General features: G+C 43.1%; 1 protein-coding gene across 1 annotated transcript in view; it reads left to right on the plus strand.

Moving 5' to 3' along the window:
• LOC109896080 (hexokinase-2-like) overlaps nt 1-25,606 on the plus strand; it is a 94,071-nt gene that overhangs the window by 65,917 nt on the left and 2,548 nt on the right. The window contains exons 10-16 of the mRNA XM_020490307.2: nt 15,463-15,767; nt 16,594-16,742; nt 17,891-18,010; nt 24,126-24,221; nt 24,452-24,551; nt 24,699-24,882; nt 25,314-25,469. Coding sequence (XP_020345896.1) covers nt 15,463-15,767; nt 16,594-16,742; nt 17,891-18,010; nt 24,126-24,221; nt 24,452-24,551; nt 24,699-24,882; nt 25,314-25,469 — 1,110 coding nt within the window. The remainder of the gene's footprint in view (nt 1-15,462; nt 15,768-16,593; nt 16,743-17,890; nt 18,011-24,125; nt 24,222-24,451; nt 24,552-24,698; nt 24,883-25,313; nt 25,470-25,606) is intronic.

Below are 25,606 nucleotides of genomic sequence, written 5' to 3' on the forward strand. Positions count from 1 at the left end.
CCTTGAAAGCAGCAGCTCTACCCTTTAGCTTAATGCGAATGTTGCCTGTAATTCATGGCTTCTGGTTGGGGTATGTACGTACAGTCACTGTGGGGACGACGTCCTCGATGCACTTATTGATAAAGCCAGTGACTGATGTGGTGTACTCCTCAATGCCATCAGAAGAATCCCGGAACATGTTCCAGTCTGTGATAGCAAAACAGTCCTGTAGTTTAGCATCTGATTCATCTGACCACTTTTTTATAGACCGAGTCACTGGTGCTTTTTGCTTTAATTTTTGCTTGCAAGCAAGAATCAGGAGGATAGAGTTGTGGTCGGATTTACCAAATAGAGGGAAAGGGAGAGCTTTGTACGCGTCTCTGTGTGTGGAGTACAAGTAATCCAGAATTTGTTTTCCCTCTGGTTGCACATTTAACATGTTGATGGAAATTTGGTAGAACTGATTTAAGTTTCCCTGCATTAAAGTCTCTGGCCACAAGGCGCCGCCTCTGGGTGAGTGGTTTCCTGTTTCCTCTTATTTCCTTATACAGCTGACTGAGTACGGTCTTAGTGCCAGCATCTGTCTGTGGCGGTAAATAAACAGCCACGAAAAGTATAGCTGAAATCTCTCTAGGCATGTAGTGTGGCTTGCAATTTATCATAATATACTATACTTCAGGCGAGCAAAATCTAGAGACTTCCTTAGATTTTATGCACCAGCTGTTGTTTACAAATGTGCACAGACCTCCCCACACCATCTTACCGGAGTGTGCTGTTCTATCTTGCTGGTGCAGCGTATATCCCACTAGCTGAATATCCATGTCGTCATTCGACCACGATTCTGTGAAACATAGGATATTACAGTTTTTGATGTCCCGTTGGTAGGATATTCGTGATCGTACCTCGTCTAGTTTATTGTCCAATGATGGCAAATAACGCAAAAATCACATAATGGCACAATTGGTTGGGCGCCCATAAAACTGCTGCCATTTCGGCCGGCGCCATTTTGTCATTAATGAGTAGAATCGTGTGTTTTCACAGGCAAAAGTGAATTGCTTTTTTAGACTATTGTATTTTAACCAAGCAACATAAATAAATGTTCAATCAGTGCTGAATGAATGAACAAAATAATTTTGAAACAAACGCATTGAGAATGTAAATGATCTGTGAATGTTTGTAGAACAGGGTTTGTAGTTGTTAGGAATTTTATGAATAAATGACTAAACAATATCCCCATTTTAAATAGAACTGTAACTAAGTAAACTTATACTCTGTTTTATTATATCTGATTAACAATATGAGTTCATAAGTGAGGGATTGTGGAGCCTGAAACAGAGGTTAATTACATTTAAATATAAATACCATTCCAGCCAGGTTGGAGGAGATTAGGAGTGTTTTTTTTTAAGTAAGCAGAAAAGGTCTTTAACCTATGATTGAACCGACGAAACTTAGCTCTGGGGTGTTTTAGATAAGGCAGTGAGTGCATTCCCAGGTTTTCCGTTAGTAGAACTGTCAGCTAAGTGGTGATCGATAATGGTGAGGGGTCAAGAGTTAATTCAGTTATACAGTGGGGCAAAAAAGTATTTAGTCAGCCACCAATTGTGCAAGTTCTCCCACTTAAAAAGATGAGAGGCCTGTAATTATCATCATAGGTACACTTCAACTATGACAGACAAAATGAGAAAAAAAATCCAGAAAATCACACATTTTATGAATTTATTTGCAAATTATGGTGGAAAATAAGTATTTGGTCACCTACAAACAAGCAAGATTTCTGGCTCTCACAGACCTGTAACTTCTTCTTTAAGAGGCTCCTCTGTCCTCCACTCGTTACCTGTATTAATGGCACCTGTTTGAACTTGTTATCAGTATAAAAGACACCTGTCCACAACCTCAAACAGTCACACTCCAAACTCCACTATGGCCAAGACCAAAGAGCTGTCAAAGGACACCAGAAACAAAATTGCATTACCATAACGCAACTTGGATCTGAAGATTGTGGGTTCGCTTTCTGTAGGATACATTTGGACCATTATTTAGTTTATAGTTTTGACAGCCCCTTCCTGACATACACACACTTATATTAATTTATTAGGTGGCTCTTAAAAGAGCCTTTGGGTTTGTGGAGTGGCAGGCAAATGGCAGTGAGTGTGGTGGTGTGTACTACTGTATGCGTCTTGCTGGAACGGAGGAGAGACCAGCTCTGACTCTCAAAGAGGAGGTTGTTACCCTCCGTGCGATGCACGCCATACCTATGTTACTGCACAGGGAAACTGTGCTTTATTACAGAGGGGCGGATTGTGCACATGCGCCTGTCACAGAGAAATGCTAACACAAGCTGGTTGACATAGCGCCGGGCCATCTATGCGCTTGTTGAAGTCCTCCTCACACTAGAACATCCAACTCCTCTGCTGTGCGATGTCAGAGTAAAACACCATTGTCCCGGGGAACATTTGGATGACTACCTCCAAATCAGCTCACATCTGATGCACCAGGGCTGTCACCTTTGTGTGAGGCCAAGTCGTTTTCACTGAGGTGGATGACTATGATGTCAGGGGGAGCAGCAGCACCTCTGCAGGTTGCCCCACTTCATTCCTCGCTCTCCAAGCCACCTAATGTGACAGTAGTCAAGGAAGAGGTTGTGATGTTGTATTATAATTTTGTATAATCACCTTCCAGTGTAAAAACCACAAACGTTTTTAAGTGAGAAGTAGGCATTGGTCACAAGGCAAAACATAAAGGAAATTCAGGAGAAGCACAATGCCTACATCATCATTGAACTACCCAGGTTTTCTAGCACACAGCTTAGACCTACTAAAGTAGCGATGTTTGTCTATTGTACTTCAAACAATGTGTAGGCAGGTTGCTTAGGATTCAAACCTTCTCAAACACCCTAATTAATACTCTTCAGAGTAATAATGGACTTTACAGTGTTCTGCTATTAAAATAATGTATATCTATTAGGGGTGTGCCGAGTGCTCGGACAAAATTAGTATCTAATGGGGATGGAGAATTTTCTGAATACGATTATGACAACTATTAGCTAGTTCTTCTGCCTGTAAAGAAACACGCGGGATATCAGTTGAACAAGCTGCTCTCCCTCTGCTCTCATTTCTCCAGACAGACCCGTGTGGCTCTGTTAAGTCTCCCGTTCTCCAAACATCATGAATGAATCCTAATCTGTATCTAGTCATTGTTGCTCAATTTAGTTTTTTTCCTGTGGACTTTTCTGAGGCCATATGGTTGTTTTTGCCTGTCTACATGGTGTTGTGTAGTATGCCTACTTTGTCTGTCCGTATCCATTGCTGACGACGTACTGTCGTTATGTCGCGATCCCCATGCTTGCTTGCTATTATTATTTCTTCTTTCCCAGTCATGTTTACTGAGTGACAGATAATTAGAAAATAAAATTACAAATGTAGATGGTTTATTTTGATTGTGCAAATGTGTTGGCATAAGTTTCGGGAGAGAAGTTTTGCTCCTCTCAAAAGTGAAACAATATATGGGGCAAGTGAATTAGCCTACCTTCATCTAAATCTGTCTGGAATAATTGCAGGCAGTAGTAGCCAGCCATGCATTAGACTATTTATTAGCCTCCTTTGTTGAGAAATTGAATAGGACTAAGTAAGTAAATGGTGCATTTTCATCGGTCAGGGTCGTTTAACAACGTGTGTGTGAAGGAACTAAACGATGCACTCTAAGTGATTTTGCAGTAATGCACACTTGAGGCTTCACCTGCATTTAAAGCGCACTTCTGGATTTTCTGTTCACGAGTAAATCCAATTACCAGTATCAAGTGTGATAAAACGGATACAATTACCAATACGAGTATGATGAGATCGGTACACCCATAATATTTATCATTAGTCTGTATGTATTTTTAGATATAGCCCCTATTGTAGGCCTAAATGTGTTTTATTGTAGTGTCATCATCTTTACTGCAAAAATAATAGATATATAGAAATAGAAACATAACTTTAATCTACATATTCCTTTGACAGGTAATGAACTGTCCATTGATTAGCACAGTAATTGATAAAACAGGACCATTGTTTGCAAAACAAGTGGTTTTGAGTTTATGTCAATATTACACAGATTAGCTAATGGTCACAGAAATCAGGAATTCTGACAGGTTCTTTAGAACTTTATCTGAGGGACTGTGTCCAACACACCACCCACCACCTGTTATGTTGCACACCTACTAACCAAAAAAGGATGTGATTATGAAATATATACACTGAATACAAATATAAACGCAACATGTTAAGTGTTGGCCCCAGGTTTCATGAGCTGAAATACAAGATCCCAGAAATGTTCCATATGCTCAAATTTTGTGCACAAATTCATTTACATCCCAATTAGTGAGCATTTCTCCTTTGTAATGTGTAACCACACCAGCCCAGGACCTCCACATCCTGCTTCTTCACCTGTGTGATCATCTGAGACCAGCCAACCGGACAGCTGATGAAACTGTAGGTTAGCACAACTGAAGAATTTCTGCACAAACTGCCAGCAACGTCTCAGGGAAGCTTATTTGCATGCTCGTCATCCTCACCAGGGTCTTGACCTTACTGCAGTTCGGCGTCGTAACCAACTTCAGTGGGCAAATGCTCACCTTCGATGGCTACTGGCACGCTGGAGAAGTGTGCTCTTCAAGGATTAATCCCAGTTTCATCTGTACTGGGCAGATGGCAGACATTGTGTAGAAGTGGAATAGGATAATGTCTTAGTGTGGTGTGTGAAGAATGGAGAACTTTACCTTATGCATTACAAATCACATTATTGTGAGAACACCTTCTCTAAGCATATGAGTTAGGCTATTTGAGAACATTTGAATCCTAAGCAATCCTGCCTACACATTGTTTGAGGTACAATAGACAACATACCTACTGTAGTAGGTCAAAGCTGTGTGATAGAGCATGGGTGAAGTAGGCATTGTGGTGCTCGTGAATTTCCTTAATTTTTAGGTTTCAGAGCAATGCCTACTTCTCACTTAAAACAGTTTTTGGTTTATCATTTGTGTGTGTGCGTGTGGTTCCGTGAGGTGTTGTTTGTTTTGTGTGTATATATATATACTGCTCAAAAAAATAAAGGGAACACTTAAACAACACAATGTAACTCCAAGTCAATCACACTTCTGTGAAATCAAACTGTCCACTTAGGAAGCAACACTGATTGACAATAAATTTCACATGCTGTTGTGCAAATGGAAAAGACAACAGGTGGAAATTATAGGCAATTAGCAAGACACCCCCAATAAAGGAGTGGTTCTGCAGGTGGCAACCACAGTCCACTTCTCAGTTCCTATGCTTCCTGGCTGATGTTTTGGTCACTTTTGAATGCTGGCAGTGCTTTCACTCTAGTGGTAGCATGAGACGGAGTCTACAACCCACACAAGTGGCTCAGGTAGTGCAGCTCATCCAGGATGGCACATCAATGCGAGCTGTGGCAAGAAGGTTTGCTGTGTCTGTCAGCGTAGTGTCCAGAGCATGGAGGCGCTACCAGGAGACAGGCCAGTACATCAGGAGATGTGGAGGAGGCCGTAGGAGGGCAACAACCCAGCAGCTGGACCGCTACCTCCGCCTTTGTGCAAGGAGGAGCAGGAGGAGCACTGCCAGAGCCCTGCAAAATGACCTCCAGCAGGCCACAAATGTGCATGTGTCTGCTCAAACGGTCAGAAACAGACACCATGAGGGTGGTATGAGGGCCTGACATCCACAGTGGGGGTTGTGCTTACAGCCCAACACCGTGCAGGACGTTTGGCATTTGCCAGAGAACACCAAGATTGGCAAATTCGCCACTGGCGCCCTGTGCTCTTCACAGATGAAAGCAGGTTCACACTGAGCACATGTGACAGAGTCTGGAGACAATGTGGAGAACGTTCTGCTGCCTGCAACATCCTCCAGCATTACCGGTTTGGCGGTGGGTCAGTCATGGTGTGGGGTGGCATGTCTTTGGGGGGCCGCACAGCCCTCGATGTGCTCGCCAGAGGTAGCCTGACTGCCATTAGGTACCGAGATGAGATCCTCAGACCTCTTGTGAGACCATATGCTGGTGCGGTTGGCCTTGGGTTCCTCCTAATGCAAGACAATGCTAGACCTCATGTGGCTGGAGTGTGTCAGCAGTTCCTGCAAGAGCAAGGCATTGACGCTATGGACTGGCCCGCCCGTTCCCCAGACCTGAATCCAATTGAGCACATCTGGGACATCATGTCTCGCTCCATCCACCAACGCCACGCTGCACCACAGACTGTCCAGGAGTTGGCGGATGCTTTAGTCTAGGTCTGGGAGGAGATCCCTCAGGAGTCCATCCGCCACCTCATCAAGAGCATGCCCAGGCATTGTGGGGAGGTCATACAGGCACGTGGAGGCCACACACACTACTGAGCCTCATTTTGACTTGTTTTAAGGACATTACATCAAAGTTTGATCAGCCTGTAGTGTGGTTTTCCACTTTAATTTTGAGTGTCAGTCCAAATCCAGACCTCCATGGGTTGATAAATTTGATTTCCATTGATCATTTTTCTGTGATTTTGTTGTCAGTACATTCAACTATGTAAAGAAAAAAGTATTTAATAAGAATATTTCATTCATTCAGATCTAGGATGTGTTATTTTAGTGTTCCCTTTATTTTTTTGAGCAGTGTATATACATACATACACATATCTATATATACACACATACACATATGTACACATATACATGCATACGTTCACACCCATACACACACACATATCCTACATACCTACACGTACTCACAAAGAATAAAAAATAAAATATATATATATAAAGCTTGCAGCAGCACTATCAAGGTTCTTATTAGCTATTTCTAGCTTTCGCTGAGACGACGAGCCAATAATTAGTTTTTAGATTTTACACCACCTTACACAACATGTATCTGCACATTTCCCTAGTCACCCCGTTCACTCTGTCCAGTTTGAAATATAGTTGAATAGTGGAGAGTCTATCAAACTTGGGCTGTCTTTTGTGGATGTCATATCAAACTGTACATCTAGTATTTTCTGTGCAGCAGTATGTATAGAATCTGGCAATCTCTCTACAGCTCCAAAATACATGCATATAGGTTCCACTTTCAGAGGTACATATTTTACAGTTAGGAGACATATCTGTTTTCATTCTATGGAGTCTCAAAGGAGTGTAATAACATTTGTACAAAAATGTGTAATTGGATTCTTTCATTTTTACACTGGTAGAGGAGCAGTATAACCTGTCGCAAACCTCCACCCATAACTCATCACTGATAGTCAGACCAAGGTCCTTTTCCCAAATTATTTTCAACAGAGTAAAGGAGGAGCCTCCTTTCTCAGAAAGGAGTCTATAGATGTCATATATTTTGCCTTTAATTGATTGTGTTGTGACAAGAAGGGTTTCAACTTCATTCAACTGAGTTCTAAACTGAGTTCAACTGAGTTCTAAACCTCTTCTTGGATGTCTAATTTGAAGATATAAAAAAAAAGGGATCTTGGCACATTGAATTCACTGCAGAGCTCTTGAAAAGATTTCAGTGTAGTGGTTTTCTGATGAAATACTCTGATTCCTAGAGTATGCCAAAGGCTAAAGTTGGCATCCCTCAGGGCTTTTGGCAAGTCTGGGTTGCCTACTATAGGCGAGTGAGAACATATTTGGGAGGAAATGCCCAGGTATTTCTTACAGTCCCTCCACGCTAGTAGGGTGCTGTAAATCACAAAGGTTTTGGGCAGACCAGTAGTACAATTGAAGGGAGGGAAGGGCAAGACCACCCTTAGATTCAGGTTTCGATAGAGTGGAAAACTTGATCCTAGGTTTTTTATTGCCCCATATAAATTTGGTGATGCTTTGGTTAGTTGTTTTGAAAAAGGAAACTGGGAGATGGGAGCATCTGAAATAAGTAGTTCAGTCTAGGGAGGACGTTCATACGGATGACATTAATTCTTCCTACTAAGCTAATTGGGAGGGAGATCCAGGTTTGGAGATCGTTCTTGATTCGATCCAGTAGTGGAAGATCATTTTCCTTGAAGGCTATTCAGATCTGGCGTTGTGAAGATCCCGAGGTATTGAAACCCCTGTGTTTTCCATTGGAAAGGACAAAGTGTCTTCATAGAGCTGGTGAGTGTAATATTGAGAGGGCAGACAGTGGATTTGTTCAAATGTATCTTATAACCTGAAAACTTGCCATACTGAGCAATTGTGTCTAAAATGAGAGGGAGGTATTTCTCAGGGTTGGATATGTAGAGCAAGACATCAGCCGCGTAAAGCGAAATCTTGTGCTGCAGGCCGCCTGCAGAAACACCCATAATACTTGGATTGTTCCTTATCAGCTCTGCCAGAGGCTCCGCCCCCAACAAGTAGAGCAGGGGGACAGCGAGCACCCTTGTCTTGTGCCCCGTTCCAGAGGGAATCTGTCAGTTCAGTCCATTAGTAGTCACCATGGCATTTGGATGAGAGTATAGTGATTTGATCCATTTAATAAAATTTGGGCCCATATTGAACTTTTCTAAGACTGAAAACAGAAAGCTCCACTCCATCCTGTCAAACGTCTTCTCAGCATCCAGTGAAGCCAGCAAGACAGGGGCCTTCTGTGCGTTTACTTGATCAATAATATCAAAAAGACTGTGAATGTTATCAGAAGAGTATCTGTCTCTAATAAATCCAGTTTGGTCCGCTTTTATTATTTTGGGAAGAAGAGAGTTCAGTCTTTTGGCGAGCAATTTGGTAATTATTTTATAGTCGAAATTCAACAAGCTTATGGGCCGGAAGGACGAGCAGGATAGGGGGTCCTTGTCCTTTTTGAGCAACACTGTAATGCGAACTGTGTGCATTGAGTCTGGGAGAACTCCGTTTTTGCTAAAATCCTCCAGCATTGGCATGAAGATAGGGCTGAGCTGGGGTCAAAAAGCTTTGTAGAACTCTCTGGGGAATCCATCTGGGCCTGGGGACTTATTAGGTGGCATGGAGGTAATTGCCTCCAGGATCTCCTCAGGAGTGAATGGGGAGTTGAGATCTTCTTGGTCGGTCTCTTGATAGTTTAGGTAGTGAGATTCCCTCTAGGAAAGAGTGGAGTTCTGCCTCCGTGTGTTTTCTCTCAGAGATACAGTATATAGTTTGCAGTAAAAATCATGAAAAGTTAGATGGATCTTTTTTGGGTCATATGTGACCTCGTCCTCTGCTGTTCGGATAGCCATAATTGTACGCTCTGACTGCTCCTTTTTTAATTTGTAAGCAAGCAATCTACTGGGCCAATTGCTATACTCATGGTATTTCTGTTTAGTAAAGAAAACGTCTTTTTTTATTTCCCGAGTGTAGTCCAAATTCAGTTTGGCTTTGGCTGCTTTAAGATGACTCCAGGAGGTGCTGTCGGGATTGTTTATGTATTTTTTCACAGCATTCCAGCTCCCTCTCAAGATCTAGCCTGTGTGCTTCCATTGCTTTTTTCTTAGAGGAAGCATATGCAATTAATGACCTCTTAGTGTGGCTTTAGCAGCGTCCCACATTGTGGCCGGAGAAACAGGAGAATCTTTATTGTCTTGTGTGTAGTTGTCTATCCATGTAGTTACCAATGTATGGAACGCTTCGTTTGATAGCATGGAGGTGTTGAATTTCCAGCTCTTTGACCTCGGGATGTTTTTACAGAGGTCAAAGCGGAGGTGGACAAAGGCGTGATCTGAAAGTGCTATGGGTCCGATTGTACACGTGGCTGAATTTATGAAACTCTTTGGGATAAAAATGTAATCTATACGGGAGTAGGTGTTATGGACGTTAGAGTAGTATGTATAGTCCATAGATGAGCTATTAGTCTCTCTCCAGATATCTATCAGTCCCATCTCTTTAGTAAGAGAGTTCAACATCTTTGCAGATCTAGGATTTGTGGTGGGGACTTGAGGAGATTTGTCTAGGGTTGGGTTAAGGCCACAACGCCAAAGGAAACACAATGCTCATTGAACAGGGTTATCATTTTTGACAGGAAGGCAGGAGTATCTGTGTTAGGGGCGTATATGTTTAAGATAGTAATTGGTTGGCCGTATAGTGACCCAGTTATCAAAATAAATCTCCCCTACGGATCAGATATGTTTTTGTCAATTATGAATGGAACATTTTTATGGATAAGTATGGCTGTGCCTCTATTGTTTGATTTGAAAGATGAGAAATACACCTGTCCCACCCAAGCTCTGCGGAGTTTGGCATGTTCAGCATCACAGAGGTGTGTCTCTTGTAATAGCGCGATGTCTGCTTTTTCCTTTTTTAGAGCACATAGTATCTTTTTTCGTTTTATTGCATGCCCTAGACCATGGCAGTTCCATGTCAATAGATTTAAGGTACTAGTCATCGAGCAGTAATCGAACTTTAGTGCAAGTCATTGCTGGGTAAAAGTGGATAGTAGTTAAAGCTGCGTTCACATAAAAGGAAAATAAATGGAGTCCATAAAATAACAATCTCTGAACACCCCAGCCGGGTTCCCAGACAACTCGACACATCCAGTTGGATCTATTACCCCCCCGCTCAGTCTCAATTCTGTGTTCTGAAAAAAACAAAAACCGTGAAAAGTTAGCAACGCACAACGTCTCCCCCTCCCCACCAAAGAAATGCCTCATCCTCTCCGCCCCGCATTGAGTAAATGACAACGTAGCCCCCGTCCAGACCACACTAAAAGAGGGAGAAAATAAAATCAATAGCCCAGCCTACATATACCTTCCCCATGGGACATAGGGAACCACAGTAATAATATCAACAAAAAGATGGAAATAAAAGTAGGCTGAAACGTTAGTAGGCCTAGGTTAGGCTAGAGAGCATATCCCTCTCAGCTAAAGGAAAATAAATAGAGATTAGACGGCTATAATGACATTTAGCGGGAAGGGTGGGTCTTTGGATGTCGGCTATATATTGTCCTACTTCCTTTAGTAATAGCATTAATCGCATTTAGTCATCGGTCCGTTTCTCATTGACCAGGATTGTCTTTCATAAAACGTTTTGCCTCTTCGGGAGTTTTGAAGTGTTGCAAGGCTCCTTGGTGAAGAATCCTGAGCTCGTTTGGGTATTTGAATCCCCTGAAGATCCCTCGGTCAATTGAGTATTTCTACACTTCGTCAAACTCTCGGCGTATTCCAGCTGACAGGTCCTGGTGTAAAGTGAGTTTGGCGTTTCTCACTGCGATGGTGTTGTTTTTCGCCGCCTGTAGGACTCGTTCCTTGTCAGTGAATCTCAGGAAACATATGGTGATTGGGCGCGGTGGTTGTCTGGCTGCTGGTGGGGGCCTCAGTGCTCGGTGAGCTCTCTCGAGTTCTATGGGGCTGTCGGTGGACAGGTGGAGCCACTCGGGAAGTTTGTCTTGCAGGTAGAGGATCAGTGGCATGTTTCCCTCTTCTTTTTCACCCAGATTGAATAGAACACAATTATTCCTTCGCCCCCTGTTTTCCAGGACCTCTGTTTTCTCTTCCAGATGCTCTATTTTCTTTTTAGCATATGCTATTATTTCCTTGGCATCTGTCAATAAGTTTTCCATGGATAGGATTCGCCCCTCTGTCTCGTCCAGGCGCTCCGCGTTTATGGTTCTTGTTGTTGTCAGGCAAAGCGTTTTCCAGGATTGTCACCTTGCCCCCGATCGCACTGAGCTGAGAGTTAATGGCATCTAATTTAGTGTTTAGTTCTGTACGTTGGGATCTCAACTCAGAAAGGATGTCTTCGACAGAGTGCGAGGTTGGCATTCGTTGGTCCTCGGGGGGAGCGGGTCCTCTTGCTCCTGGCTAATGGCGCTACCTTTTTCTGAAGCTAGCTTCTTCTTGGAGGCTTTTTCCGTCGCTAATACTCGAGTCCGGGTAAAAATGTCACCTGTAGTGTCGTCTTTTGTAGCCGCCATGACTTTTTTTACTAAAGCTAAATGAGTTTGAACTTGGAGTGGAGGTAAGATTAGGAATTGGAAACTACTTGTGCGGAGCTCTTAGTTCATGCGGCCATCTCTTCAAGGGTCACGTGATCCCCCGTGAGGTGTTGTTTTAACTGTTTAAAAAAAAAAAGGTATCTGATCTTACTGCTAGCTTGAGTTACCTGAGGTGGAGGAGAGTTCCATGTAGTCATGGCTCTATATAATACTGTGTGTTTCCTAGCCTCTGTTCTGGACTTGGGAACTGTGAAAAGACCCCTGGTGGCATGTTTTGTGGGGTATGCATGGGTGTCTGAGCTGTGTGTTAGCTGTTTGAACAGTGCTTTCAACATGTCAATCTCTCCTCTACTTTGAGCCAGGAGAGATTGACATGCATGTTCTTGATATAAGCCCTATGTTTACATTTAAGGGCCGGTCGGGCTGCTCTGTTCTGGGCCAACTGTAATTTGCCTATGTGGTCATGACTCAAAAAATGAAATGCTATTGCACATTGTCAAGTTTTATATGAATAAATTCCAACTCAACTTGATACTCAAACAATCTACACCTCCCTGAGTTTCACAGCACTCAGAGCATGAGTCATACAAGGTACTGCTTGGAATTTTTTACCATATATATATTAAAGACGAGTGAGGAAGTAGACTTCCACTCTGATTCCAAAGAGGCAAGACTCGAATGCACTTCAACTCCAGTCGTTTCAGGACATTAAAAATGAAATGCTATGGACATTGTCGAGTTTCATTTGAATGAATTCCAACTCAACTTGACAACAATCTACACCTCCCTGAGTTTCAATCTACACCTCCCTGAGAGCATGACTACTCAGAGCAATTCTCCTAGAATAGACTTAACTAAATTACACAGTGGATGAGGGAAATTACAATGGAGTTGACCCTTATATCTCAAGTGCCAGTTAAAATTACAAGACCAAGTAGGAAATGGCTTGTACATACAGTACCAGTTAAAAGTTTGGACACACCTACTCATTCAAGGGTTTTTCTTTATTTTACTATTTTCTACATTGTAGAATAATAGGGAAGACATCAAAACAATGAAATAACACATGGAATCATGTAGTAACCAAAACAATGTTAAACAAATCACAAAATATATTTTAGATTGTGTCACGACTTCCGCCGAAGTTGGTCCCTCTTCTTGTTCGGGCGGCGTTCGGCGGGTCGCGTCACTGGCCTTCTAGCTATCGCCGATCCACTTTTAATTTTCCATTTGTTTTGTCTTTGTTTTACACACCTGGTTTCAATTCCCCAATTACATGTTCATTATTTAACCCTCTGTTTTCCCCACGTTTTTTGTGCGTGAATACTTTATTGTAAGTTCGGTCCGATGATTGTGGGCCTTACTTCATGTATTTGGAAATTGAGTAAAGTTCCTCTGCTGTCCTGCGCCTGACTCCTCTGCACCAGCTACACCCAGATCCTTACAAGATGTTAGATTCAAAGTAGTCACCCTTTGCCTTGATGACAGCTTTGCACACTCTTGGCATTCTCTCAACCAGCTTCACCTGGAATGCTTTTCCAACAGTCTTGAAGGAGTTCCCACATATGCTGCACACTTGTTGGCTGCTTTTCCTTCAGTTTGCGGTCCAACTCATCACAAACCATCTCAATTGGGTTCAGGTTGGGTGATCTGATGCAGCACTCCATCACTCTTTCTTGGTCAAATAGCCTTTACACAGCCTGGAGCAGTGTTGGGTCATTGTCCTGTGGAAAAACAAATGATCCTGCCACTAAGCGCAAACCAGATGGGATGGCATATCGCTGCAGAATGCTGTGGTAGCCATGCTGGTTAAGTGTGCCTTGAATTCTAAATAAATCACTGACAGTGTCACTAGCAAAGAACCCCCAAACCATCACACCTCCTCCTCCATGCTTCATGGTGGGAACCACACATGCGGCGATCAACGTTCACCTACTCTGTGTCTCACAAACACAGGGCGGTTGGAACCCAAATTCTCAAATTTGGACTTGTCAGACCAAAGGACAGATTTCCACTGGTCTAATGTCGATTGCTCATCTTGGCCCAAGCAAGTATCTTCTTATTATTGGTGTCCTTTAGTAGTGGTTTCTTTGCAGCAATTTTGAGCTGATTCACACAGTCTACTCTGAACAATTTGTTTGTTTTATCCATTTTAGAATAAGGCTGTAACGTAACAAAATGTGGAAAAAGTCAAGGGGTCTGAATACTTTCCGAAGGCACTGTATATACAGTACCAGTCAAAAGTTTGGACACACCTACTAAATCAAGGCTTTTTCTTTATTTTTACTATTTTCTACAATGTGTAATAACAGTGAGGACAAACTATGAAATAACACATATGGAATCATGTAGTAACCAAAACATTGTTCAACAAATCAAAATATATTTTATATTTGAGATTCTTCAAAGTAGCCACCCTTTGCCTTGATGACAGCTCTTGGCATTCTCTCAACCAGGTTTACCTGGAATGTTTTTCCAACAGACTTGAAAGAGTTCCTACATACGCTGAACGCTGTTGTCTCCTTTTCCTTCAGTTTGCGGTCCAACTCATCCCAGACCATCTCAATTTGGTTGAAGTTGGGTGATTATGGAGGCCAGGTCATCTGATGAAGCACTCCAACATTCTCCTTACTGGTCAAATAGACCTTACACAGCCTAGAGGTGTGTTGGATCCATGTCCTGTTGAAAAACAAATGATAGATGGGATGGCATATCGCTGCAGAATACTGTGTAGCCACGCTGGTTAAGGGTGCCTTGAATTTTAAATAAATCACTGACAGTGTCACCAGCAAAGCACCCCCGCACCATCACACCTCTTCCATGCTTCACGGTGGGATCCACACATGCGGAGATCATCCGTTCAGCTTCTCTGTGTCTCACAAAGACCCCACGGTTGGAAGCAAAAATCTCAAATTTGGACTCATCAGACCAAAGGACATAAAGGAAATAAATCCACAAATTAACTTTTAACAAGGCACACCGGTTAATTGAAACGCATTCCAGGTGACTACCTCATGAACCTGGTTGTGAGAATGCCAAGAGTGTGCCATGCTGTCATCAAGCTAAAGGTGGCTTCTTCCACCGGTCTGTTACATGAACTCTGAAGCATTTATTTGGTCTGCCATTTCTGAGGCTGGTAACTCTAATGAACTTATCCTCTGCTGCGGAGGTAACTCTGGGTCTTCCTTTCCTGTGGCGGTCCTCATGAGAGCCAGTTTCATCATAGTGCTTGATGGTTTTTGCTACTGCACTTGAAAATGTTCAAAGTTCTTGAAATGTTCCGTATTGAGTTTGCAAGGCTGTCAAGGCAAAGGGTGGCTACTTTCAAGAATCTAAAATCTCAAATATATTTTGATTTGTTTAACACTTTTTTGGTTACTACATGATTCCATATGAATTCTTCACTATTATTCTACAATGTAGAAAATAGTAAAAATAAAGAAAAACCCTTGAATGAGTAGGTGTCCAAACTTTTGACTGGTACTGTACATGTATTCACTAGTAACTGAAACATGATCAAATATATTTAATTTACAAACAGTTTACTAATAGCTAATGAGCCTTTTAATAATGTTTAATAAGCTTAAAATAAAGTTGTACCTCCTCTCCCAGGTTTGCGCGGCGGCTCCACAAGATGGTGCGGCGGCTGGTGCCGGATTGCGATGTACGTTTCCTGCGCTCGGAGGACGGAAGTGGGAAGGGAGCGGCCATGGTGACAGCAGTGGCGTTTCGGTTGGCTATCCAGCATGCCGAGCGGCAGCGTATCCTGGACGCTCTGCGTCTGAGCCAGGAGCAGCTGCTGGACGTGAAAAGGCGGATGGGAGAGGAGATGAACAGAGGCTTGGCCAAGGAGAGTCATGATCAGGCCACCGTCAAGATGCTGCCCACCTTTGTTCGCTCCATGCCCGACGGCACAGGTACAGGGTCAAGAGAAGAGAAGATGGAGAGAGGAGGGAGAGGGGTGTTATCTGTGGGAGAATATCAATGGCATTTTCTTGATTCCTCATGTAGTCTCTCCTCGCCCGCTTTTCAAAACCAATTGGATTAGAAAGTCAGAGGGCAGGGACCGCTGACCTCATCCAATGGGTTTTTAGGAGGTGAGGACAGGGGACGCGAAGAATCGGGTTAGGAATCGGGATTCTCCATGTGTATGTAGGAGAGGGAGCCATAAGCTACTGATGGACCTTGAAAATCCTTGAAAATAGATGGATGTCCTTGGCAGGGCTATAGCAGGAAACTGAGAAAGCCTTAAGCTGTTACAAATAAAAACACAAAATCAATGTACTTTCAAATGATTAAAACCAAATCGAATTAGAAATTATAATGGACTTATAATACACTTTCTTGATTGTGTCTAGCTCGCTAATAGTCACCTAAATAAAAGCTAGACAGTCAGGGAGCATAGAAAATTCCAAAAACAATGGATAGAGGACGATTTTTATACAATTATTGACAGCGAGGAAATGTAATATATTTTCAGTACGGCCCTCCGGACCTTGTTTAAGACCCAATGCGGCTCCTGGGGTAAATGAGTTTGACACCCCTGGGTTAGAGAGATGGGCCAGCAATCAAAAGCTCAGCGGTTGGAAATCCATGGCTGACAAAATGTACATTAGGATGTGAGCACCTACTGCTGTTGTGGTCCTTAACAAGCCACATAACCCCCAAACTGCTAAATATAATTTTGGAGTGTTATCTTACTTTCTTAACTTCTCTCCCCATTGTGCTCATTGAACTCATCAGAGAGCGGTGAATTCTTGGCCCTGGACCTGGGAGGGACCAACTTCCGGGTTCTGCTGGTGCGTGTGCGGCGTGGGAAGAGACGCAGTGTGGAGATGCACAACAAGATCTACTCCATTCCCCAGGAGGCCATGCAGGGCACTGGAGAGGAGGTAAACCAGGTTTTCACTGACAGCCGTTCTGAACTTGAGTACCTCGTGCAATGAAGTTTCCCCCAATCCCTCCTGCTAATTTGGGAACTTTAGGTTGTCTGTGTGTGAGAAATGCTGTAAATTAAGAGGACTGTATTTTGAAAGATGAGACTTGAGGATTATATTCTTGTTCTCTTTGAAAGCGACAACTGTAGGACAACAGTACCTTCTTAGGCTTTTCAAATATTTGGGAAATAGGTTGCTGTTCATAACTTTCATTTGTCTTCAAGCTTTTATGATAGGCGTAGGAGGAGAGGTTATTGGCCATTTAGATTTTAACCTCACATGGAGGGATTTTTTCACCCTGCACTGATCATTTAAACTTGATTTAACTTGTCATTATATTTTTCCATAGGCCATTGATATTGTTTGTTCTCTTTCATTATCAGTCCCATGGCTACCATACATTTTTAGGATATTCAAACAACTTTGAGGTGGAACGTTGTTAGATTCATTCATTGTTTGATCTGGAGAAAGCCATGCATGCATAAAACGATGAAAGCGTAGCCTTGCCCATAGGTCATATTCATATTGAATGGAGAGAAGGGAATATAGCCTATGTTTTTTTAACAGCTAGACAATATAGTTAAGTAGTGTCAGTTATTAAACATGTACAAGTTTAGGCTATAAGGCCCATGCATCCGACAGAGAGAGAGAAAGAGAAACAATATTTTCTGAATGGACATTTTGTGCTGCTTTGGTGGAATTCTGCTGTCTAGCCTACATTCCTCTCTTGCGTTCTGTAGGCCTGTACAACATAGGCTATTTATTGAAATAAGCTAAAGCAAATAGGAATGGGAAGATTACTCTTAATGTCACTCGTGTGCTGCCCTACTCCATTTGTTACTGTGCGGCGCCAGTCAAGTTCAAATAGGCTAAACCACCGTCTGTCAATTCACTATGTCGTCACCAGCGACAATGGCTTTCAATTATCATCCATAGATATAAAATATTGGCCAACCCTAATAGGTAGAGCTCAGTCCCAGTCCACTGCATTGGTAATTTGACCTATCTTTTCTCTCTTTCTCACTCACTCTTTTCTATTTCTCTTTCTCTCTGTCATCTCTCTCGTTCTCTCGTTCTCTTTCTGTTCTCTCTCTCCCTGTCAGCTGTTTGACCACATAGTGCACTGCATCGCTGACTTCCTGGAGTACATGGGTATGAAAGGAGCGTCCTTGCCCCTCGGCTTCACCTTCTCCTTCCCCTGCCATCAGAGCAAACTGGACCAGGTAACAAAGCACACACACACACACACACACACACACACACACACACACAGACACCACACACACACACACACACAGACACCACATATACACACACACACACAGACACCACATATACACACACACACAGACACACACACAGACACCACATATACACACCACACATACACAAAAAGCAATGCATTTCAATCGTTTTTTTATCGATTGACCCACTACTGCTGAAATTCTCACAGACAAAACGTTGAGAAGACTAGAGAACACTCATCGTGCTCTGTCTGCACCTCATCATTCCCAGGGCAACGCTTGGAAGGACAAGTGTTGACAGGAGTGGTCGGAGTGCAACACATGGTCTATTCACCCATGCTCTAGGTGCCTGTAGCCTGTGATCCTGACATAGCATAGACCTTTTTTGTGTAGGGTGCCAATTTACAATTTACCCTACCATTTCTAACGATCTGCATGCCAGTTAGGATTTTCATATGTGCATTACATCTAATTGTGTCTATTGAATATCTAATTGCCCACAAATGGAACAATTCCATATCTCACTAAAGAGAGGTGCTGTCCATCAGCACCACAGGCTTGATCTTGGAACACAGTTTCTCTTGGTGAATGATAGTGACATTTTCTTTTTTTTTACACCCCTTTTTCTCCCCAATTTCGATCTTGTCTCATCACTACAACTCCCCAACAGGCTTGGGAGAGGCGAAACATGACCCGCCAAACCATGCTCCTTAACACCTGCCAGCTTAACCCGGAAGCCAGCCACACCAATGTGTCGGAGGAAACACCGTTCAACTGGCGACCTGGGTCAGCCTGCATAGCGAGATGCGAGCGAGATGTTTTTAATATCGACACCTCTCTCTCCTCAAAATGATCTGTGAATGCTTTTGCTACATCTTCCCCTTTAGTAGTACCATGCATGGGTTATAGACCAAGCAGCTCCTCACATACCTGCTCTGGGTCACAGTATCTTGCAACAACCGTCAGATGTGGAATATCATTCACATCCACTCTCTCATCAAGAGCCACACTAAACATAGGTGCATCTTTTAACACTACAGTTTGCTGTTTCTTTACATTTTCAACCATCTACGTAACGCACCCTTCAACAGTTCTGGAGACAGGCATGTCTTTGAGATGATTTTGTCTTTGTTAGGCAATCCATCAAATTAAGCATGGGAACTACTAAGTAAAGCCTCCTTGATATATTCTCCATTAGTAAATGGTTTTCCATGTTTTGCAAAGCACTGCTCAACTTTGTAGCTCTCCTCTGTAGCTTGATTTTTGACTGCATGTAGATTTGTAAACACACTGCTTTGCTTTTCATACCTGGACACTGCCCTTTTGATTCCTTCAGCCTTGTCCGCCTCATCCATGAAGTTTTTCCCATGTCTCGTTTCAAAATGACGCCATACAATTAATGTCCAACAAACAACAGTTTTACAACAGAGAGCGCAAACAGAACGGTCCTTCAGTAAAACAAATTTATATTCCTCTGTCCAGCGTCTGTGTTCTTTTGCCCATCTTAATATTTTCTGGTGGGGTAAGTGTGTGTGTCAGAGCTGTGTGTAAGTTGACTATGCAAACAATTTGGGATTTTCAACACATGAATGTTTCTTATAAAATGAAGAAGTGATGCAGTCAGTCTCTCCTCAACTCTTAGGTCAAGAGACAAAGAAATAGCCATATCTCAGACTGGCCAATAAAAATAAAATATTAAGATGGGAAAATAACACAGACACTGGACAGAGGAACTCTGCCTAGAAGGCCAGCATCCCGGAGTCGCCTCTTCACTGTTGACTTTGAGACTGGTGTTTTGTGGGTACTATTTAATGAAGCTGCCAGTTGAGGACTTGCGAGGCATCTGTTTCTCAAACTAGACACTAATGTACTTGTCCTCTTGCTCAGTTGTGCACCGCGCCTCCCACTCCTCTTTCTATTCTGGCTAGAGCCAGTTTGTGCTGTTCTGTGAAGTGAGTAGTACACAGCGTTGTACGAGATCTTCAGTTTTTGGGCAATTTCTCGCATGGAATAGCCATAATTTCTCAGAACAAGAATAGACTGACGAGTTTCAGAAGAAAGTTCTTTGTTTCTGGCCATTTTGAGCCTGTAATCGAACAAAAAAATGCTGATGCTCCAGATACTCAACTAGTCTAAAGAAGGCTAGTTTAATTGCCTCTTTAATCAGCACAACAGTTTACAGCTGCTAACATAATTGTAAAAGGGTTTTCTAAAGATCAATTTGCCTTTTAAAATTATAAACTTTGATGAGCTAACACGATGTGCCATTGGAAAATAGGAGTGATGGTTGCTGATAATGAGCCTCTACTCCTATGTAGATATTCCATTCAAAATGGAGATATTCCATTCAAAACCGTTTTCAGCTACAATAGTCATTTACAACATTAACAATTTCTACCTTGTATTTTTGATCAATTTGATGTCATTTTTATGGACAAAAAATGAGCTTTTCTTTCCAAAACAAAGTGACCCCAAACCTTTGAACGGAAGTATGTGTATACAGTATATATATAATAGCAGGTGTGGGGTGTGGGGTTTGCAACTAGAATGCAAATGGGGAATTTATTAGGGATATTTGCACACAGTGGGAAAGGGGGGAATCCAGCAACCAGTTCACAACGGGTAATCGTAGAGTTAATTCTTCTGCTTCTCACCCTCTCCATGACAGGCTTTTCCCTCTCGGTCCTCTCACCCTTTGTGCAGCCGCTTCTTTTTTTTATCCCCAAGCACTCAATGGCTTAACAATCCACCGTGTTGCCTTGTTGGGGCAGGAAGTCCATATAAGGCTTGGGGGTGGAGCCAGCGGGCTACAAGATATCTTCCTTCAATCACCACTCCCCTCACCTCTCCCTGCCGTCTGCCACAATATACACTGCTCAAAAAAATAAAGGGAACACTTAAACAACACAATGTAACTCCAAGTCAATCACACTTCTGTGAAATCAAACTGTCCACTTAGGAAGCAACACTGATTGACAATAAATTTCACATGCTGTTGTGCAAAAGGAATAGACAACAGGTGGAAATTATAGGCAATTAGCAAGACAACCCCAATAAAGGAGTGGTTCTGCAGGTGGCAACCACAGACCACTTCTCAGTTCCTATGCTTCCTGGCTGATGTTTTGGTCACTTTTGAATGCTGGTGGTGCTTTCACTCTAGTGGGAGCATGAGACGGAGTCTACAACCCACACAAGTGGCTCAGGTAGTGCAGCTCATCCAGGATGGAACATCAATGTGAGCTGTGGCAAGAAGGTTTGCTGTGTCTGTCAGAGTAGTGTCCAGAGCATGGAGGCGCTACCAGGAGGCAGGCCAGTACATCAGGAGACGTGGAGGAGGCCGTAGGAGGGCAACAACCCAGCAGCAGGACCGCTACCTCCGCCTTTGTGCAAGGAGGAGCACTGCCAGAGCCCTGCAAAATGACCTCCAGCAGGCCACAAATGTGCATGTGTCTGCTCAAACGGTCAGAAACAGACTCCATGAGGGTGGTATGAGGGCCCGACATCCACAGGTGGGGGTTGTGCATACAGCCCAACACCGTGCAGGACGTTTGGCATTTGCCAGAGAACACCAAGATTGGCAAATTCGCCACTGGCGCCCTGTGCTCTTCACAGATGAAAGCAGGTTCACACTGAGCACGTGACAGAAGTGACATAGTCTGGAGACGCCGTGGAGAACGTTCTGCTGCCTGCAACATCCTCCAGCATGACCGGTTTGGTGGTGGGTCAGTCATGGTGTGGGATGGCATTTCTTTGGGGGGCCGCACAGCCCTCTATGTGCTCGCCAGAGGTAGCCTGACTGCCATTAGGTACCGAGATGAGATCCTCAGACTCCTTGTGAGACCATATGCTGGTGCGGTTGGCCCTGGGTTCCTCCTAATGCAAGACAATGCTATACCTCATGTGGCTGGAGTGTGTCAGCAGTTCCTGCAAGAGGAAGGCATTGATGCTATGGACTGGCCCACCCGTTCCCCAGACCTGAATCCAATTGAGCACATCTGGGACATCATGTCTCGCTCCATCCACCAACACCACGTTGCACCACAGACAGTCAAGGAGTTGGCGGATGCTTTAGTCCAGGTCTGGGAGGAGATCCCTCAGGAGACCATCCACCACCTCATCAGGAGCATGCCCAGGCATTGTAGGGAGGTCATACAGACACGTGGAGGCCACACACACTACTGAGCCTCATTTTGACTTGTTTTAAGGACATTACATCAAAGTTGGATCAGCCTGTAGTGTGGTTTTCCACTTTAATTTTGAGTGACTCCAAATCCAGACCTCCATGGGTTGATACATTTGATTTCCATTGATCATTTTTGCGTGATTTTGTTGTCAGCATATTCAACTATGTAAAGAAAAAAGTATTTAATAAGAATATTTCATTCATTCAGATCTAGGATGTGTTATTTTAGTGTTCCCTTTATTTTTTTGAGCAGTGTATATATATATATATATATATATATATACAGTTGTAGTCAAAAGTTTGGACAAACCTACTCATTCCAGGTTTTTTTTTCTTTATTTTTACTATTTTCTACATTGTAGAATAACGTTTTCTAATGTATTATTGACTGTATGTTTGTTTATTCCATGTTTAACTCTGTTGTTGTATGTGTCAAACTGCTTTGCTTTATCTTGGCCAGGTCGCAGTTGCAAATGAGAGGCTAGTTGAGAACAAGTTACCTGGTTAAATAAAGGTGAAATTAAAAATTGTAAATAAGATTTTGTTCTTAACTGACTAACTGACTTGCCTAGTTAAATGAAGGTTAAATTAAATACATTTATTTAATTAGAAAATAAAATAAATAAAATTTGAAAGGCACACACCTGTCTATATAAGGTCCCACAGTTGACAGTGCATGTCAGAGCAAAAACCAAGCCATGAGGTCGAAGGAATTGTCCGTAGAGCTTCGAGACAGGATTGTGTCGAGGCACATATCAGGGTAATGGTACCAAAAAATGTCTGCAGCATTGAAGGTCCCCAAGAACACAGTGGCCACCATCATTCATAAATGGAAGAAGTTTGCAACCACCAAGACTCTTCCTAGAGCTGGCTGCCTGGTCAAACTGAGCGATCAGGGGGAAAGGTCCTTGGTCAGGGAGGTGACCAAGAACCCGATGGTCACTCTTGACAGAGCTCTAGAGTTCCTCTGTGGCCTTTATGGTCGAGTGGCCAGAAGGAAGCCACTCATCAGTAAAAGGCACATGACAGCTCACTTGGAGTTTGCCAAAAGGCACCTAAATACTCTCGGACCATGAGAAACAAGAATCTCTGGTCTGATGAAATAAAGATTGAACTCTTTGGCCTGAATGCCAAGCATCACGTCTTTAGGAAACCTGACACCATCCCTACGGTGAAGCATGGTGGTGGCAGCATCATGCTGTGGGGGTTTTCAGCAACAGGGATTGTGAGACTAGTCATTATCGAGGCAAATATGAACGGAGGAAAGTACAGAGATCCTTGTTGAAAACCTGCTCAAGAGCGCTCAGGACATCAGACTGGGGTGAAGGTTCATCTGCCAACAGGACAACAACCCTAAGCACACAGCCAAGACAACACAGGAGTGACTTTGGGACAAGTCTCAATGTCCTTGAGTGGCCCAGCCAGAGCCTGGACTTGAATCTAATCGAACATCTCTGGAGAGACCTGAAAATAGAAGAATTGTAGAAATTCCCCAAATACAGGTGTGCCAAGCTTGTAATGTCATACTCAAGAAGACTCAATGGTGTAATTGCTGCTAAAGGTGCTTCAACAAAGTACTGAGTAAAGGGTCTGAATACATGTAAATGTGATATTTCCGGTTTTTATATTTCATAAATTAGGAAAAATGTAAACCTGTTTTTGCTTTGTCATGGTATATTGTGTGTAGATTAATGGGGGGAAACAATTTAATCAATTTTAGAATAAGTCTGGAACATAACAAATCAATTTTTGGGGGGGTGGCTTGCCAAACCTTTGCGTTCCAAAACAAATACCCTCACGTGCCAAGGCTGGCCTTCATGTCTTAGGTTTCCGACTAATCAAAACTCTGCTAAGGGCCAGATAAAGATGCCTGTCCTAATGTGATGTCCGTTCCTCTTCCTTCTCCTCCAGGGCATCCTGCTAAAGTGGACCAAGGGTTTCAAAGCTACTGGCTGCGAGGGGGAGGATGTTGTCACTCTACTGAAGGATGCTATCTACCGCAGAGAGGTCAGAGGTCACACCTATTGACTGGGCTTTCTCAAAATCCTACACTGCCCAGAAACAAAACAGTAGGATCTCAAATCCTTTAAAAATGTAATATGATACCATGAAAGTACACCGTCGTAACCATTTTGGAATTTGATGTTAGTATACCAGTCTCAAATCTGAAATTCTCTGATTATAGCACACTGTTCCATGTTAGTGATCTGTACTTCTTCGTGTTGATGTTTTTGTAGGAGTTTGACCTGGACGTGGTTGCCGTGGTGAATGATACGGTGGGCACCATGATGACATGTGGCTACGAGGACCCACTGTGTGAGGTGGGTCTCATCGTAGGTGAGTCTCAGAGCCTACTGGATGTGCCTTTTGGACCACAAGCACAGGCTGTAACAGATCAACAACGGTCTCCCATTTATTTCAATGAGTTTCCTCTCACTTACTTACTCACTCACTCACTTACTCACTCACTTCCCCTCTTTCCAGGTACTGGCACCAACGTGTGCTACATGGAGGAGATGCAGAACATGGAGCTGTTGGATGGGAGCGAAGGGAAGATGTGTGTTAACATGGAGTGGGGGGCGTTCGGGGACCACGGAGAGCTGGACGACTTCAGCACAGACTTCGACAAAGCCGTGGATGAGCACTCCGCCAACCCTGGAAAACAGACGTAGACTATTACTGTTTGTTTGCAGTTGTGTTATAATAAAGCAATAAGGCCAGAGGGGGTATGGTATATGGCCAATATACCATGGCTAAGGCTTTCAGCCAATCAGCATTCAGGGCCTGATCCACCCAGTTTATAATAACGAAAGAACACCTTTAGTTGAGGTGTTGACTTACAAAGGATGAACTGAACAAAGAAAAAGTTACAAACTCATATCTCCTTCTTGTGAGTGTATTGGATTTATTATTTACTGTTTGTTCAAGTTGATTGATGTATCTTTGGAGGCTGGGGACTACTAGACACACACCAGGGCAATAACACTTTAATCCATAAAGCCTGATAGCTGGTTTTCCAGGAGTAAGCCACAGGAATCAAGTGTCTTTGTCTTTGTCTCGCTCTCTCTCTCTTGTTCTCTCTCACTCTCTCTCTGTCAGGTATGAGAAGATGATCAGTGGGATGTACCTTGGGGAGATAGTGAGGAACATACTGCTGGAGTTCACTACTAAGGGACTGCTGTTCCGTGGCAAACTCTCTGAGAGGCTCAAGACCAGAGGCATCTTTGAAACCAAGTTCCTCTCCCAGATCGAGAGGTGAGTCAGTGTCTAGTGTCTGGTCATGTTTGTGGTAATCACACCTTTAATCAATATCTAGTGTTGATGCATGACGAGCAAGAAGAAGATTGGAAAAGTGTTTCGTTAAAAAAGTTGCTTAAAAGTTGACAACCATG

Source organism: Oncorhynchus kisutch, linkage group LG8 (assembly GCF_002021735.2).
Source record: "Oncorhynchus kisutch isolate 150728-3 linkage group LG8, Okis_V2, whole genome shotgun sequence".
NCBI classification, from domain to species: Eukaryota; Metazoa; Chordata; class Actinopteri; order Salmoniformes; family Salmonidae; genus Oncorhynchus; species Oncorhynchus kisutch.